Source organism: Marmota monax, unplaced genomic scaffold, assembly GCF_021218885.2.
Source record: "Marmota monax isolate L192 unplaced genomic scaffold, Marmota_monax_Labrador192_F-V1.1 WCK01_AAM20220418_F8-fsc00069, whole genome shotgun sequence".
Taxonomy (NCBI): Eukaryota; Metazoa; Chordata; class Mammalia; order Rodentia; family Sciuridae; genus Marmota; species Marmota monax.
The window spans coordinates 7,756,093-7,774,774 of record NW_026695243.1 but is presented as its reverse complement, the minus strand read 5'-3'; the positions used below and the strand labels follow the sequence as shown (position 1 = coordinate 7,774,774).

The window sequence follows — 18,682 nt, the reverse complement described above, 5'->3', positions numbered from 1 at the left end:
ATTCCTTCCCACTTTTACAAACTGTTTTAGTGTAATATGATAGAATTGGGAAAACTAAGGTTTATAGAGGCATTTGGAGGACAATGAAATCCCCATTCATCCCTTTACCTGGTTAGAAAAGCCAGTACCTCAGCTTCTCTACGCTGTGGATAAGATGCTGACACTACCTCCAAAGCCACAGAAGTCCCAGGAACAAGTAATTGCTAACATTTTTAAATATGTATTATGCAGTGGGGAGTCCTAAGTGCTTCACATTCATCTTCAAAACTACCCTGTGTGGGGAGTAAGGTGGTACAATACTTTCCTAGCAAGCTCAAATCCCTGGGTTCCATCCCCAGAACCACAAAACAACAACAGACCCTGTGAGGTTTGTGTTACAGATGAGAAATATGAACAGTTTGCACTTCTCAAGTTTGCTTAATCACACAGTAGGAAGTGGAGGAACCAAGTAGTCAGTCCTCAGTGCCTATGTTCTTAGCCACTTTATTGTACTGCCTATCAAAGTACACCTAAAAGGAATGACTGTAGAAGGGGCTAGGACATACCCCTTCTGTGTCTGGGAATAGACCTAAACAGGTAACCAGGCTGTAGTTACATTACAGATTTCTCTCCACCTGCACAACTCATCCCACTCACTCGTTGGGCTCCCATATCTCTCTGCCTGCAGTTTTCCCATGGAGAAAATTGTCCATCAGACTCAAAGGTAAGTTAATACCATCACACAAACCTCTTCTTGTCTCCAGACTCAATGAAGCTGAATATCAGGACAGAAATGGAGGCATAAAGATTGAGTATCTGTGGGCCAGAAAAAGGTTTCTCCATCCTCAGTCCAGCAATCCTGGCTAGAGATTTAGACCCTCCAAGACTGTTCCTCCTATCAACTGCCACTTGTTCCACACAAACCTCTACCCACCTTGTCCTGCCACTTGCTCTGGCTCAGGTGCACTCTTCCATCCCTAAGTAAATTCATCCCCCAAAGGGAAACAGTGGCTGCTAAATTTAATAAACATGGAGTAACTAGTGTGCCCTCTACACCCCATCATGCTTTCCAAGGGTGCTTGGAGTTTGGCCTTGCTGTAAAAATCCAGAAAATAATCCCTGTCCTGTCTGCCTCCTAAATTGGTTGGTAGTTGAGTTGAGGACAGAGTGAAATTGGTAAAAGGAGAGAGCTTTAAACATTCTAAGGCATTGAGTGAGCAGCAATGATTTATGCTTCGTCTGAAACTAAGTATGTCATCTTCCACCCTCCCACAGTCCCAGGCATAGCTGGGGGGTACTGCCAGTGGCCTCTGTCCAAAGTGCTGAAGTCACAGCCAAGCCAGCTGAGGACCTTCAATCCTTCTTTGTCCCACCTTTAAGTAAACATCAAATGCAGAGACTTCAAAGCTCAAAGATTAGCCTAAAATACAAAATTTATTGTCAAATGTGTTATATTTATTTCAAATATCTTTAGTTTTTCAAAATCAAAACAGGTACAAATGGGCAGGAAGTAATTTAGCAGCTCAGGGGAAAATAGAGCTTGTGGTCTTGATACGAGTGAACCAAATGAGGTGGCAACCATATGAGGTGGCTACCAAAAAATGAATCAATGTAATCTAAAGCTACATAGAAAGAAGTTCAGAGTCAGAGAAGGGAGGCAGGCTGCCTCATTTATACACTATATCAATACTCCGGAAAAAAGCTAATCAGAGGGGTTAGGGCTGTAGCTCCATGGCAGAACACTTGCCTAGCATATGTGAGGCACTGGGTTCAATCCTCAGCATCACATAAAAATAAACAAATAAAATAAAGGTATGCTGTCCATATACAACTACAAAAAAAATTAAAAAAGCTGATCAGAGCCAGGTACTACAAACTAAAATGTATGAAGAGGAACATGGACCTAGTGGTTAGAGCTGAACAAGGTAGAAGAGGAACCCATGAAGACACAAGCCCTGGAAAGGGGCAGACATGAGGCATGCAAATGTCTGACAGATAGATGTCTGGCAGATAGGCCAATAAAGTTGATGATATAGTCCCAAGAACTAAGACAAAAGGTGGACACTATGGAAAGGCAGATTTATCCTCAGTGGGACAAAAGATAATTGGATACCAGGAATGTTGCATTGATTCATTACCTTGGATGCAGACTGACTCCTTATAGTCAGACTCTTAGCACCTAAAGAGTCTGTGAAGAGGCAGTGAAGCTGTGTAATCACATGACAGAAGATGCTTACTTAGGAGGGAGATAGCTTACCAGGTATTAAGTCTTTCTGAGACCTGACATGCCCGTGAACCATTAAGATAACCTTTGGCACGTGCCCAGATTGAGCCAACTGAGATGGAAGAAGTATATCCATAACTTTAAGAACCCACAGACATTGTCACATGACATCAAAAACTTGAAAACTTCTTTTTTAAAATTTTTATTTATTTTTGTTGTTCTTTAGTTCACAGGTGGAGTCTTGGAAGCTTGCCTCTAGAACCTGATGCTGCACGCCCTCTGCTGGTCATTCCTAGCACTGCCATCTCATCTCAAAGCCAAAAATAGCCCCTTTAAATGCTATGGTACTGATCAGTATAGTTTCAGAACCTGAAAGTACCAGGAAGTCAGATCCCTGGTCAGTGCTCAGACAGTGTGCAGGATCAGAATGACCCTAAGAATGAGTTCAAGTTACCTGGAATCAAAATTAGATTTCAGCATGTCTAAGAAAAGGGTTTAGACTTACACTGGATTTGGGGTACTGTCTCATCCTGGACTATCATCAGAGTTAATGTCTCAGGCTGTAACCAGTATGGGACCAAAACTTTGGCTCAGGTGTCAATATGAAGTATGAATTGGGAGAGGTACTAAGAGTCTCACTACAAGGAGTCAGTCTGCATCCAAGGTAATGAGTCAGTGCAGCATTCTTATGCCCAGGAGGAAACATCAGATGATAAGCACCCAGTCAACAGAGAATTCAAGCAAGAACACTTTCCAGGGGAGAGGAATGAGGGACAGGGGGACAGAATGAGGCAGTCACTAATTTCTAAGGACTTGCTAATTTTAAAGATGGTAACAGGCCCTTTCTTTTCAAATAGTGGAATTCCAGTTCCAGCTTCCTATAACCCACCCCCACTCCCCGCAGCCAGTTTACTATCACATAAAAATCATAGGTACAATTTGGGGAAAGAGCAGGACCAAAGGCCAGTCCTGTCACTGAACAGAGCTGGCAACTGTGGGGATAGTCTTCCTCCCCCCACCCCCCCAGGATTCTCTGTTTCTACTGGCAACAGTACTTGGCAGCCTCCCACATCCAGATCTTAGCAACCATGGCAGCCCCTGGCAACTGCTGCCATGGTGACAAGACAGGGAACTGAGAACAGACCAAAGGGAGGGAGCACTTCCTCTGGAGGCTTTGAAATGTATGCAAAATAGGGGGTTCCGCCTCCCATATACAGTCTGGGAGGGAACATAGGCTCCTCTCTAAACACCTCCTCACTGGCACCCACCCCCACCCCTGCCCACATGTTCCGGTTCCCTCAAGGTGAGGAAATGAGGGACACCTAGGATTATGACGTCTCTATAGGGAGGAAGAGTGAGCGGGGGTGTTTGGATCACAGATACATGCATATACTGGTAGACATGGTGTCAGCGTCTCGGTAACCACATGCTTCATCCACTCTTTGTCATAGAGACACATGCCTCCACAGCCACTTAATCACATATGTACCCTGACACAAAATCATATACCCATAGCAAAGAATACAGAGCTAGATATACTACCATACAAAAATAATCATACAGATATACTCTTACTCACAAATTGAATTACCAATACAATAGTATAAATAACTCCCAGATTCACACATTATAGATACACTCACACACTCAGATATCTGTGAACACAGAATAATAGTTGACTTGGTTAAGCACTAACTACATGTTAAGTTCAGAACTGAGTACATTACGTGTATTACCTTAATTAACCCTTACAACAACACTGTGAAGTACTGCTGTTGCCAGTCTCCATTTAGAAAGGACAAAGTGAGGCACAGATGTGAAAGTGGCCTCACACAGTCATTGTCTGACTCTAGGGCCCACATTCTTACAGACTATGCCACTATGCACCCTAATATACATCCCCAATGCCCAGTACAATGGGACAGAGGGCAGCAATAGCAATCCAGGCAGATAATAAAGTTCAAGCCATCAACACATAAGGGCACAACCCTGCAGCCCTTAAGGTCCAAGCCTACATTTTAACATTAGCTGGGGCCAGGTAAGAGCTGCTGACTAAACTCTGCCTCCGTGTTGGCATAGGCAAGGCTGGGGGAGGCAAAAGAGACAAAACTGGAATAGGAAGAAGCACAGCCACCCACAGCCTGGGCCCCCAGGAGTCAGGAGGAAGGGGAGTGAAAGCCCTCAGATCTGAAGAGCCAGCATCAGTCCTGGGTTCCCTCATGCCAACCTTCCCATACCCATGTCACACTTCCTTTCTCTTCACTGCCCACTGTCCTTCCCCTTCCTCATTCCATCTTACCCCATGTCCCTGTCCCATTATTATGTGGTTCATGACATCCCCTCCCTCTATCCCTTCCCCTCATCCTCCAACCCACCTCCCTCTCCATCCTCATTCCTTTCCCCTCCTAGCCTTCCACCATATCTCCCTTCCCCACCCCCATCCTCCTTACCTCAACAATGTCTCCCTCATCTCATACTGATCATCCCATCTCACCACCCCCTCCTCATCCCTTAACCCCACTTCCTCTCCATACTCTTCTCACCCTAATTTCCTTTCTTACTTTAAACTCACACCCTTTACACTGGGGAGCCCCATAAAAGAAGGCCCAGATGAAGAACACTAGAGACCTGACCCCAGGATCCCTAGACCCTTCTCATTCTCTATTCTGGGGCCTAGGTACTCCAAGCCTGCTTTTCCAGCTCTAACCAGTTTGCATGATTTCATGGGTATCTAAACTCTCTCTGGAAAACTCAGGAAAGTGGTAAGAGCTTCTTCCCAGGCCCTTCCTTGTCATTGACACCCCCAAAAGGATCCCCTCCCCCTCTTCACCCCCAGATTACCCCCTACCAACCCCCGCTCCCTCGAGCACAGATGGGCCTGGGAGACAGTAACGTGGGCGCCAGGCTCCGTGTCTGCTGGAGCGGCGGCTTCCGCTGGCGACCGCCTCCGCAGCCCCGCCTGCTCTGAGCATCGGGGACACTAGAGCTGAGATTTAATTATTTAGGGGGGGGGGGGGTGAGATAGGAGAGTCTGAGGGTGTTAGGAAAGGGTATCATGGGGTACTGACATGAAAAGTTAAAGGGGAAGCTCTGATAAGGGAGACCAGAGATAAAGAGGTAGGATTAAGAATAGGACAAGAAAGAGAGGAGAGAGGGTGGGGGGGGAGAGAAAAAATAAGGAGAGAGAAAATAAAAGGGGGGGGGGAAGAGGCCAAGACAGAAAGGGTGGGGGGAGGACAGTCAGGAGATGATAAGGGATAAGGAAGGAGCAAGTAAAAAGGGTTAATATTTAGGAACTCTCAAAGAGGAAGTAAAAGGAAAGATTGATTATAAGTAGCCTGAAATGGAAGCTGTGGGGGTTGCTGAGAAGCAGCTACTCAGGAGGGAACTAGGGTGAAAGGATTATTGAGAGGATGGAAAGGCAGTTTGCTTGGGAAGAGAATCATGGAGGTGTCACTCCTGGTGCAAAAGGCCAGTTTACTGATAAAGGAGAGAGTGGAAGGGCACCTAAACTCTACAAACATGAGATTCAGTTAGGCCATGTCAGGTCAACCCCAGGTCCAAGTAAAGTAAACTTAAATAAGGTCAGGACGAGGTCAGTTCACAGTTCTAAGGAAGACAGGTAACTCGGGTGACTCTTTAGCCCTGGTCCAGGGACTACACCTCCCGGAGTGCTTTATTCTCTCTCTTTCTCTCTCTCCCTCCTACTCTCCTAAACGAAGAAAGGAAAGAATGCCTGGTGCCACGGCCAACTGGTGGGCGCAGTTTTCCTTTAAGGCTGCCTTTGACGTTGCACGAGTTCCAGAAGGTTCTCCCAGGATTCGAGCGATGGCCAGTACGTCCCACCTTCTCAAACTGGAGATTGGACTAATATAGTTGCCCCCTGGCAGGGGTCTGAGTCCTACGGAAGAACCAATAAAATCAAAGGGCGCGTGGAGTTGTCACCCTCTATCCTTTTCACCAATGACACGACGAGATGACGAAGAGGTGTGGTTGATTGATCCCAGAGGGCACCAATCAGACCCACACCAATCACTGCCCGGAATGTGTGCGCGTGTGGCCGGGTGACAGGGGCGGAGAAGGTGCTGCTAACACTGAGCCGCTCGTTGAAAGCTGCCCAATCACAGCAAAGGCTTAGCTGACTGACGGGCATACGGTGCAATGGATAGCACGGAGGCGGAGCCGTGGGGGCGGGCTCCCGGTCCCGCTGTCTGCGGCCGGCGGGCAGGCGACTCCTGTCCCTAGTGGAGGCGGCGGAACCGGAGCCGGGGGAGGGGGCAGCGGCTGTGTGACGGACCGCGGCGGCACCCGCAGCTCCCCACCGGTGAGGGCGCTGAGCCAGGACTCAGGGGTCCCGGGAGTGGGGTGTCACGGAATCGGGGGTCTTGGTATCGGGGGTTGGGACACCAAGGGCCCATCGGCTCTTCTGCTGTTGGGGTGCGGAGACTGGGAAATCGGGGGTCTGTAAGGTACTCAGCTTCCGCACCCCAGGCTTGGTTCTCCCGCCAGCCAGATTCTGAGCCTGGAGAGGGTCGGGTCGTATCGGGTCGGATTGGGTTCTATCTGGCGGAGGCGTTTCTGAGCAGGCCAGCCAGCCAGCGAGGGTGACATCACCGACCCCCTCCTCCGCCCATCGGAACCCCCTCCCCTCCTCTCCCCGCAGCGCCTTTTGTCCTGGCCAGGCTCTGTTCTGCCCCTCCCCTCCCCGCCCATCTGCGGGGGAGGAGACTCCCCGTCAGTGACTTCATTGAGTAGATTCTTGGGTATTGGGTTTGGGTCCTCCCCAGATAGGCGAGAGGAGCTCGCTGTCTCTCAGGCCCTCACTATCACACCTGTCACAGGTACATACACTGCCACTCACAAGCACACGCTGCCACTGCCAGCCTCACTGTCACACTGCCATACAGCCACTCACAATCAGCCAGACACTGCTGCACCTGACAGCAGGTGGCCACTGGACCCTCGGCCTTCACTCTCAGCACCTGGGGATCAGGTCCAGCTCCTGAAGCACCCGACAGGCCTTGCTGGGCAAGGGCCTCCACGAATCTGAGGAGGTGGCTTCCAGAGCTGCAGCATTCCAAGCAGGCTCCGGTGGAGCAATCAGAGGTGAGGGGCTTGGCTGGGCATGTTTAAGCGCACAGTGCTCTCCTGCCCACCCCCAGCAGCACCCCCACTACAGGCTCGAGGAGCTTTCCGGAGCTTCCCACACTTCTGGGGAGAAGACTTCTTAGCCAGCTTGATGTTTAAAATTCAGCTGGAGCCCTTAAAACTTCGAGCGTGGACGCTGAATGGGTTTGTAAAGTTTCGGTAAGTCCCTCCTGAGAAGGGCGCTCATACCCATGCCAAGTCAAATTCTCCACATCAGCCATTCCTGAGCATCACCTCTTTGCTTCCTCATCTCATTCTCAACTACATGATAGAACCCCCTTCTATCTCACCTGTCCATTTGAATGAATTGTACCCCCTCATTCATCTCATCTCTCAAATCCTTTTTTTCACAAACATCTCCTCCAACACTTCAACTTCCTACAGTTCTTGCTCTCCACCCATCAAAACCCATTTTCCATTTGTCCCCTATTATTTTCCCTCCATCAAAACCTCATTTATATCAACAGTTTTCCTCCCTTATTACCTCAATAGGCCCTCTTGCCATTTCTCCCCGTTTTTCATTCCTGCCTCTACATTAAATCCTCCTCATTCTTCTCCATCAAAGGCAGTGCCATACCATGGGGCTCCTTTGTCATTGTACCACTCGGCTTGTGGGTAGGGGGAGTGAGGGAGGGTAGAAAGGAGAAGAAGGAAAAAGAGGCAGGTTTTGAGTGAGTTTGCCCTGTGTCTGTGGAGACAAGAGAATTATGAGTCTAGAATAGCTAGCAGGTGGGTGCCAAAGAGGACACTGGCCGGGTGAAAAGGTAATGCAGGGACAGCAAAAGAAGAGTGGGTGGACTGGTAAGCTGTTCTGACTTGCCTTCTGCCTAGAAGCTGCTATAGTTTTCTGGGGCACCCTGTTGACGTTCTGGGGTTCCTTCCCAGTCCCAGGGGAAAGAAGGTATGGGCTGAGGCAGAGATGGCAGACCACCCCCCAGCTCCCTCTCAGATGGCTTTTACTGCTGCTTCTGAAAATGGCCACCCTCCCCCAGATGCTCTTTCTTCTCTGCCTCCCCCAATGCCAGTCTCCCCCACAGACGTGACATGCTGGTGTGGGGAAATGGGGGAGTGTCTTTATGGTGCCTTCTCTTCATCAGAGTGAGGTGACTCCCAGCACCGTGAGTCAATCCAGCCACCTTCAGTGAGCCTTGTGGGGGCAAGAGCTAGGGCCATTGTCCCTGCCTATCTGGGGCCTTGGAGGCCTCCCCCTTACCAAGTCACAGTCCTCACTGCTGCCAGGACACCCTATGTACCTCACTGCGTTGAAGCAGTCAGAGGCAGAGAAGCAGATCTCAGCTATGGCTGCCAGCCCAGGACATTGCTAGAAAGACTCTGGTTCTCCTAGCTTTGGCATGAGTTGGCCAAGTCTCAGAAGGGCAAGAGAATGGCTTCTGGTCCTTCCCCCAGATAGCTCTAGATATAGGAAAGCCCCCTTCCCTTCATATCCTCCACAGATGCATGTATGGGGGAGGAGGGATTCAAGTAGAAGAATAAGAGCCCTATGTTTCTTCTTCATGTAACAGATGCCCCTGCACCCACATAAAAGGGGTTATCAGAGGAGTGTGGGTCCAATTCTGGGCCAGATTCTAAACTACAAGGCAAGTGGGAAGAAGAGTCTTGCAGGGAAGGTTAACTAAGGACTACTGGTTAGTGCCCAGCTGTCTCCTAGCAGTTAAGGTTTTAAAAGGCCCTATCCTCAGACAATTCTATTCACAAACACTGGTGTTCGGGCGCACAGACAAGTCTTTACACACAGCTTTGTGTGTAGACACTGGGAAATGAGTAAAGGCAACTGCTGCCCTCACTGGGGGAAGGACATTGCCACCCCCTGCTAATGAGGGTGTTGGAAACAGCAGTTTCCTAAGACTGTGAGTCACCCTGTGATCTGAGTCACACTTGAAGCTTAGCATAGTCTGGGGGACGGGTAGGGAGACCTGGGGTCTCCAATGGCAGAGAAGACTCTAGACACCCATACCCTGACTCAGCCTGGCTGTCCAGGACAGCTGGCCAAAGACCCAAGCCTGTGCCACTGCCCCAGCTGCCCTTAGCCTGGGCACTGTGCCTGAGGTGTGGCGTAGGAGACCACGATGCTCAGGTGACCTCACCCAGTGCACTGACCTTCGCCAGCTTCTGTGTGTGGTCTGTCAGTCCACGGTGCCTCCTCACTCAAAAGGACCTCAGGGGTCCTCAGTCTGGCCCAAGGGCCTGGGCCTCAGCCTAGCCCCAACAAGTGGGCCATAACCTTCAGCTTCCTGCTGGGAAAACCCAGAAGCTGAGGAAGGACTCACGAAATCTAGGATGTCAGAGCTGGAAGAGATCATCTAGTCTAAACCTTTCATTTTACAGATGGGGAGACCGAGGCCCACAGAACAGGCATGACCTACTGAAGGTCAAACAGGAAGTCATTTAGGGATTGCAGGATCACTGGGAGCAGGGCTCTGAGCAGTAGAGAATAAGGGCACCGAGGATTGGCCCTGGGTTTCTTTCAGAAATAAGGAGACCAGTGCCGGTCCAGTGGCTGTAATGGGAAAAGATTATTACAAGATTCTTGGGATCTCATCTGGGGCCAACGAGGATGAGATCAAGAAAGCCTATAGGAAGATGGCCTTGAAGTACCACCCAGACAAGAACAAAGAACCCAATGCTGAGGAGAAGTTTAAGGAGATTGCAGAAGCCTATGATGTGCTGAGTGACCCTAAGAAACGGAGCCTGTATGACCAGTATGGGGAGGAAGGTAAGAGGGCTGCACTGCAGCCCAGTCCCAGACCCCTGTGTTTGTCTGGATGAAGTGAACAGTCCTGAGTGAACTGGCTCTCATAGTAGAGAACTGAGCAGGGGTGAGAGTGGCAAATGTTCCTAGCACTGACACCCCGGGGAGAGAGGAGACCACCTAACCTCAGCTTACTGTTGTTCTTCCTGCCTCTCTCCACCCTACTCTAGTTCGGGCCTTAGAGAGGTCTGAAGCAGGAGCCAGAGGCCTCCCTGCTCCCTCTTTCCTTCCCAGCCTTATTAGTCCTGCCTGAAGTCCCTGCTGCTTCATTGGCTGATGGGAATGGTGAGGGAAAGGGTGCCTGTGGCTCTCTGAGGACAGAGCATTTACATTCATCAGCATAAAAGTCTGCCCCTTAAACAGCCTGGGGATTAACCCTGAGAGCCCAGAGTAGAAATGGTTGTCCCCTTCCCTCCCCCCAACCCAGCCCACTTTAGGCCAGGAGAACAGAAATGGAGCTTTGCCTCCCAGAGGAAGTGGCAGGGATCCAAGGGTGGAAGGGGAACTGCTACTGGCATCTTACTCCCTCCCAGGGGCAGCTGGTGGCCAAACACAGGGCGGGTGGCAGGAAAGGCCCAAATAAAGGCTCTGAGAGGGTGGCCCCTCCCAGCACATCCCACGGGCATGATGTAGCTGCTAATTCTGGGCCTGCCCCTCAGGGCTGCCTGCCACCCGCCAGCCACAGGCACCTGTCAGGCTATATTAAGAGACATTGTCACAGCTGAGGACTCTCCTTCCTGGGAGGAACTATCCCTCTTCCCCACCTTTCTTTCACATTCTCCTCCTCTTCACCCTCCCCACCCTATCCTCAAAATGAAATGGGTTAATGGTATATACTGTACTGATACAAAGCGGGGACTCAAAGGAATGTTCTTTTTTTCTTTTTCCATCCTCCTTGCTTTGTGTTCCATTTCTCTCTACCCTTATCCTCTTGTGTGTCCCAGTCCTCCCACTCCTTCTTCTTCTCCAGGCTTCTAGTTCCCTTTATCTCTTCTGATTGCCTCCTAGATTTACCAACTCCCAAATTTGCCAGCCACCTCCTGGAGTCCCTAGCATTCTCCCAACTAAGAAAAAAAAAATTGTTTTTTCTGGGGTAGAAGAATGGGAATGGTAGGGGTGGGAAAGAGGGAAGCTGTGCAGACACCATGCCACCATGTGACCTGTCTCGGAATTGCATGCATTCCTCCACTCAGCCTCACCTTTGTTTAGGAAGCAGGCTGGAGTGGGGACAGCTACTCTGAACTTCACCTTACCACCACTTGCATGCCCAAGCCTAAGTGTAGGGCAATGCTCAGAATCAGCCCAGACACCAGGTTCTGGTGCAGATTTTCATTCCAGGGGCCCCTAAGGCTGCACCCAGCTGGGGAGGGAGAGGCCACCTTGGAAATGTTGGTTATATTTCTGTCCACCCTGCCCCCTCCACAGTAGCCAGCCAGAACAATTGTGCACATAGAGTCTGTGTGCAGCTCTGGGATGGGACAAGTTGTTCCTAGCTTGAAAAGGGAGTGGTGGTGGTCAAGGAGGAATCCCCACAGGGAGAATTACCCCCTTCTGTTATCATCAGTTCAACATCCCTCTCTCACTGAGCTCTGCCAAGCTTCTTGAACTTGCTTGATAATCACTTAATAGGAGGAAAGAACAGACCCTAAGTCTTGACAGAGAAGTGAAGGAGTGGCTGCTACAAGTACCTGAACTGCCTGACACTTGGCCCCTCTAATGAAACCCAAATCTACCCTTGTGGTCCCAGGAAATGAGGCTAATTTAGGCTCAGGTTTATATGTCCAATTGAAATTCTAGATAAAAGACCTCAAAGAAAAGGAAACTTTCCTCTAGCCTGGGCCCCACCCCAGCATCTACCTATTCTGGATCAGCTCTCAATGTTAATCCCCTCCCCATAGCCCCCAGGACTTCCATAACCATCACCACCACACCCATGAAGGTGCCATCCAGGAATCTGAACCCTAAACAGGACCTGACTCCAGAGAGAGCACCTGGGGTCACAGCCTGCAAGGTGCCAGCCATTCATGCATGGTGGTTTGTCAACATTAGGTGTGGGTCCTAGGGCTTGATGTTACATAACTTGAGGGAGCTCCATTCCCATTGTAGTCTATGTCTGAACAATGTATGAATGACACTCCCTGTAGCTATGCAACACTGTAAGCAGAGTATGAGAATGCAATATTTGAGAACTTCTAGAAAAATCATTCCTGGGTTTTTGAGCCTTTCTAATTTCCCATTTGGCATGAGTCAAGAAAAGAGGAAGCATTACTAGAAGCAGAGTAAAAGTGGGTTTCCTCCTAGATTGTGTCCCCATCTCATCTAGGGCAGATCACTTACTAACCCCTTGTGTGGTCAAATCCTGCCTGATTGCCTCTTGCCCTGTATGTCTTTGGAGATAAAAGCAGAGCTTTGGGAGTCAGGTATGACTTGTAATGTAACACCAGGCCAGCCACTCAAGGCTTTATGAGACATTTCTGGGCCATGAGTACATGGAAAAGATGACAGAACTGAAAGTCACATCCTCTAAGTCCCCTACTTCTGACTTTTTCATCTAATGGTAACCCAGCCTCCTCAAACTTCAAGATATACATTATTATTTAATATGTAATTAATTAAGAGTATTAATTAATCTTGCCAGAAGGTTTTATTACTGTTAGCCTGGCCCTCTCTGAAGTTAAAGGTTGCTTCTTTCCCTAGGCCCAGGAACTATGAGTTAGAGGGCAGAGGGAAGAGACTGGTATGGGGCCAGGATGGGCCAAAATGCCCCTAACTTCTCCTCCCCTCTAGGCCTGAAGACCGGCAGTGGTACGTCAGGTGGCTCCAGTGGCTCCTTTCACTACACCTTTCATGGGGACCCCCATGCCACCTTTGCCTCCTTCTTTGGTGGCTCCAACCCCTTCGATATCTTCTTTGCCAGCAGCCGCTCCACTCGGCCCTTTAGTGGCTTTGACCCAGATGACATGGATGTGGATGAAGATGAGGACCCATTTGGTGCCTTTGGCCGTTTTGGCTTCAATGGGCTTAGTAGGGGTCCAAGGCGAGCCCCAGAACCACTATACCCCCGACGCAAGGTTCAGGACCCACCTGTGGTGCATGAGCTGCGGGTGTCCCTGGAAGAGATCTACCACGGCTCCACCAAACGCATGAAGATCACTAGACGGCGCCTCAACCCTGATGGGCGAACTGTGCGCACTGAGGACAAAATCCTGCACATCGTCATCAAGCGTGGCTGGAAGGAAGGCACCAAAATCACCTTCCCCAAAGAGGGTGATGCCACACCTGACAACATCCCTGCTGACATTGTCTTCGTGCTTAAAGATAAGCCCCATGCACACTTCCGCCGAGATGGCACCAATGTGCTCTACAGTGCCCTGATAAGCCTTAAGGAGGTGAGGCCTGCTCAGATTGTGTGTGTGTGTGTGTGTGTGTGTGTTGTGTGGGTAACAGGAAACTCCCTACCTCCCTAGCATGTGGCACTTTCTTCCCCATTTCAGTCTTTCTCCTTTCTTCTCACTAACTTTTCCCCACCTTTTCCTCTTTCTCTGCTTTGTTTTGCCCAGGCACTGTGTGGCTGCACCGTGAACATTCCCACCATTGATGGCCGGGTGATCCCTTTACCCTGCAATGATGTCATCAAGCCAGGCACCGTGAAGAGACTCCGTGGGGAAGGCCTTCCCTTCCCCAAGGTGCCCACTCAGCGGGGAGACCTCATCGTGGAATTCAAAGTTCGCTTCCCAGACAGATTAACACCACAGACACGACAGATCCTGAAGCAGCACCTACCCTGTTCCTAGGCTCTGCCCAAGCTAGTGCAGAGTCTACCACAGCAATACCCCACACTCACCCCACCCGATGTGCACCCAGCTTGATGTCCACTGGACACTGGCGAGTTTTTCTAAAATGCAAAAAAAACACTGATTTTCAGGACAATGTTCCTATTCCTGACCCCTTTCAGAGCTGGGCTGCTTTGGGGGAGTGGGAGGGAGGTGGGGAGAGCTAGCCCAGGCCAGGGGTCAATTTTCATGTCACTAGCTTTGAATCCAGTTCCCACTTCAGTGGCTGGAGAGTGACTTGAGTGCTACTTGAAGATGTAGATTCCTTGTCCACGCCTGTAAATAGCATGTCCTTTTTCCCCTCTTGGCCTTGCTAATCCCTTTCCTCTCCCTTCCCTTTGGTTTCCTCCTGCTGGGGGAGGAAGAGGATAGAAAGGATATTGCTTTCATTCCCCCACTCCCAGGTCCATAGTGTCCAAGATTATCACACCCATATTCATGCACACAAAGCCCTGGAGCTGTCTGTGCCTCTCCAGGAGATAGAGAGGAGAAAAGATAGGAAGGAACAGTCTGCAATCCATGAACAGGGCCATTGAGCACAAGACACTTTTCATTTGGGATAGGGAGGTAAACCGGCCCTCAGCAGCCTCCTAACAGCTGCTCAGTCTACACAGTACAGAGCTGGAAGTTCTGTCCTCACTGCTGCTTTGAGAGTGTTCAAGGGCAGAGGGAAGGAAGAGGGGCCTAAGGTATGAAGCTAAGAGGTGGGGCAGGGTCCATCTCCCAGCCTTCATCAAGAAGGGTAAGGGCTTTGGGTGGCAGCTATTTCTCACCAGGAGATTCAGGGTCACAGGTTTCTCCCCACACCTCTGAACTCAGGGTCTAGCCACCCCAAACTTCCAAATCCCACTTTTATGATATGTGAAGCTACTTATTTCTTATCCTTCTTAGAGGCTGTGTGGGGAATTTCCAGCCCTTTTATGCCTATGTGACCCCACCCCACTCCCACCGTTGTATAAAAATCAAATAGTGAAGGAGCTGGGAGCAGACTGCTTTAGCCAGTCCTGGGGTGGGATATTTAGGTTTTCTCACTTTGACAAGCCCCTGAATGTTTTTATAGTAGTTTTTTTTGTATTTTTTTGTAATGACAGTATTATGGAAAAAATAAAGTATTTTAAAAATATGGCCTCTGAGCAGGAGCAACTAACCTGAGATGGGGACAGGTGTGTAGTGCCACTGTCAACTTCCCTCCAAGGCCCAGGCCACCTTTGAGAAGCCCAAGCAGGCCCTTGATATAAGTTGAGGATTACTCCTTCTTTTCTCTAAACTCAGACTCTGGATTTCTAAAACATGTACCCAAACACAAGAAAGATAGAAGATATCACTCAGATATTAGAAGAATCAGACCATTTGAGAAGAAAAAAAAAAAATCCCTGGTCATAAGAAACAGAGACCATCCTCTTTGGAAGATATATCAACATGACATGGAATAGATTTTCTCTTCTTGTCCAAAATTTCTGTGAATTAGAGAAATTTTCTTCCTAGAAGGGGATGGAGGAGGACTTTGCGGCTGACCAAAAGAGAGACATCCCCAGAGACCAAGGTCAGGCAACAGAAAGGGTAGCTAGAGATTCCTGGAATCCTTGGCTGGAGCTGGCAGAGTCTGGGTTGGGGACATGGGCCCCATGGGAGGTACTGAACTTATTTGCCGATCCTTGCATCTCACAGTTTTCTAGAGATATCTGTCCTGGTATCTGAACTGCTAGTCCCTGCTGAGACAACTCTGGCTCTCAAGGCCTGAGTGACCTTTATGATGGTGTCCCTGTCCTTTCCCTTGGGTCTGGGTGGGAAGGAGCCCTTGGGCTACAGGAGGCCCTTCCACAGGAGATGTCTGGGCCTGGACTTCCTCCTAGGATTATCCTTCCTCCAAGTGTGATGGCTTCGTCTCCAGAATCAGGCCCAGGACAGTTATGTGCTCCTGAGCTCAAGTGTTCTCAGTGCCATAAAGACAGTGCTGTCTCCAGCTGAGCCTGGCCCTGTACAGTAGTGGACACTGATTGGGCTTTACCATGACCTTGCTGCCTCACCTTTCATCCCAGGACGGAGTCATTGGAAAAGGATCCTCTTCCTATTACCCCAGTTATTTTTGCCAGGGGCTATTCCTTGTAAGGTACCTTGCTCACAAGAGTGTCTTCTAATCCCCTGGCCTGGGCAGGGAGACCCCAACCCCTATATCCACTCCACGCCCTCCTGCTCTGGGGCTCCAGAGAAGACCTTCTCTTTACACAAGGCTAAATTCTGGTCCTGGCTGAATTTTGGGGATCTGGATCTGCTAAGCTAGACTTCTCCCTCTGGCCCTCATATAAAAACACAGGACCTGGGAAATTTTCATGTCTTCATGGAACACACACTGAGGATGGGATTAGAAGATCCTAGAAATCAGGTTATCTGAAGTAAGGGACACTTCATTGAAATGCCCTGAGGCCAGCTCTGTAGCTTCACCTGCAAATTGAACTTCACCTTTCTTAGAGGCTGTGTGGGATTTTCTGGTCCTTTAATATTTGTGCAACCCCACACACACACACATATACACACAGAGCTTTATAGAAGTCAAGACAATAAAGATGGGATGGGGGAATGTGCTTACTCTTTAAACCACTTTATTAAGTTTTCTCACTTTGACAAGCCCCTGAATATATTTTTGTGTAATTTTGTAATGAAAGAACTATAAAAATCATTTGCTCATTTTGGATGACAATAATATTCTCTTTAAGACTTGGCCATCCTGGATTTTAGACCACTGGCACTCTTAAGGAAGGGCATTTCTTGGTCGCTAGAGATTTTGACCTCTCAGTTTACTAGACAAATTCAGCTTACTGGCTCCCAGACATCTTCCAATCATGGATTAGGGATCTCCTTGGACTTCATTTCTCCCTTGCATCTTTGGCCCTTGAAGGAATTCATAAGTCTCTGTAACCTTCTCCTAAAGAGGAAACTGAAAAGATGTTCCTGTCTGTGGTGAGCCCCTTCAGATCCTCTCCTCTCTGACCTCCACCTCTGGGCACTGCTCCTCCATGGCTGCATTTTGATGGGATGCAACTCCACTCTCATCTCTTGGGTCCTTTCCTGCTATTTTTTGACTTGGAATGACTCTGGACTGACTGTCTCTCTTATCCCCAACAAAGTTTATCCATGATAACAGTGTCATGAACCAAAAAGTTTGTCTTCTCTCTTCCTTGGACTGAGAGTTCTCTGTGAACCCATGACCGTAAAGTACCTCAGAGCCCTCTAGACTTTTTGCTCATACCTGAGGGGACAGGGAAAGGACTATCCAGGGCATGGAATGAGTTTTTCTAAAAAATATTATTTTAGATGTTGATGAACCTTTATTTTATTAATTTATTTATATGTGGTGCCTCACACGGGCTAAGCAAGCACTCTACCACTGAGCCACAATCCCAGCCCAGGGACTGAGTTTTTTATGGTGTTAATCTCCCTGCCTAAGACTTTCTTTCAAGGAGCTAAACAACCTTGATTTATCTATGCTTAAAACATGGGGGGGGGGGGGCGCTAAAAAGAAAGGTAGTCTGGGAAAGGGGTCATGAGTGGACTTATATCACTTTAACTGTTTTATGGATTCAGAGACCTTGAAAAGTAAGTTCTACCTCTTCCACACTAAAAACCATAACATCTGGGCTTTTAATATGTGTGTAATTCTTGAGTCAAGGAAGATAAACTTCCAATAGTTATGCAGGCAGTGTTCCTGATTCACTGAGGGTACTGAAAGTCTAGTTTCCAAGCAGTTATAGAACTTACCAGGAGAGGACAGTATATGGTTGTCAGTAAGCCATGAACATGAATACATCTCTATAAGGACCTACTCTGATAGATTTGTCCATCTTCTTGCTCAAGTAAAACTTCAGGATATTTTCCTGTTTCTTCTGGTCTAGTTCTCTCCTGAACACATTAATGTCATTTTCATGATCCATTACTTGAATGACATACAAGTTTTGTTTGTTTGGTTTTTTTGTTTTTTTGTTTTTTCTCTCTTCTTAAATCAGTCCCTAAAACCTGGGTAACTTTGCACACTACCAACTCCTCCATGCCTTTGGGACCGTTTTTCAATCTATGCCTCAGACTCTTCCCTAGATCATTCCCTAACTGAAACTTTGTTAGGCCCTTCACATAGAAGCTTCTTGGGTGTCCAGTCAAATCTTTCTTTGATCCTCACTGCTTTAACCTATAAATACCTAGAGTGTATTCATAGGATCTATGCTTTTTCCTTAGCTGAGCATTATCTATTAAGTGTCCTGAGACTGCATCAGTGCCAGAGACCCTTGGTCCTGCAGATCAAAAAGCACCAGTGTTATATAAGGGTCTTTCAAAGGTGAGACTCTGGTTGATTACAAATATTATTGCTTGTAGGAAATTATCTAGGAAGAATGGAAAATTGCACATGGATCTGTAAGGCCAGATTATACTTGTAAGTTGAGATCTGGGATCTAGCTCAGTAGCTAAGTGGTCGAGTGCTTGCCTAGCACATATGAGACCAAGGATTTGATTCCCAACTCTACACCAAAAACCAAAAACTAAAACCAACCAATCAACCAAACAAACAAAAACACTTAGGAGCCAGAAGACTAAGATATTTAGATCAAAGAGAGCAAAACCCAGAAATTTTCATTCTACTTTTGCAGAAGCAGTTATTCAGTTTAAGCTGGGATGAGAGACTGTATCTCATCCTGGGTCTTAGGAAAAGATACTGCAGAAGCATTAACCTGGAGTGGA

At 48.4% G+C, this 18,682-nt stretch overlaps 1 protein-coding gene across 9 annotated transcripts; it reads left to right on the top strand.

The window, feature by feature from the left end:
• Window positions 1–6,397: 6,397 nt before the first annotated feature.
• Dnajb5 (DnaJ heat shock protein family (Hsp40) member B5) lies at window positions 6,398–15,077 on the top strand. Of its 9 annotated transcripts, none has more exons than XM_046457433.2 (5): window positions 6,398–6,527; window positions 7,045–7,309; window positions 9,841–10,085; window positions 12,909–13,510; window positions 13,682–15,077. In XM_046457433.2, the coding sequence occupies exons 3-5, from the start codon at window positions 9,875–9,877 to the stop codon at window positions 13,913–13,915; spliced, it is 1,047 nt and encodes a 348-aa protein (XP_046313389.1). In that variant the 5' UTR covers window positions 6,398–6,527; window positions 7,045–7,309; window positions 9,841–9,874; the 3' UTR covers window positions 13,916–15,077. The 9 variants fall into 9 exon arrangements, with proteins under 9 accessions (XP_046313389.1, XP_046313390.1, XP_046313388.1 ...); XM_046457432.1 differs by lacking the exon at window positions 7,045–7,309 and adding an exon at window positions 7,369–7,510 and having other exon boundaries at window positions 6,411–6,527; XM_046457436.2 differs by having other exon boundaries at window positions 6,415–6,527; window positions 7,148–7,309.
• The last annotated feature ends 3,605 nt before the right edge of the window (window positions 15,078–18,682 follow it).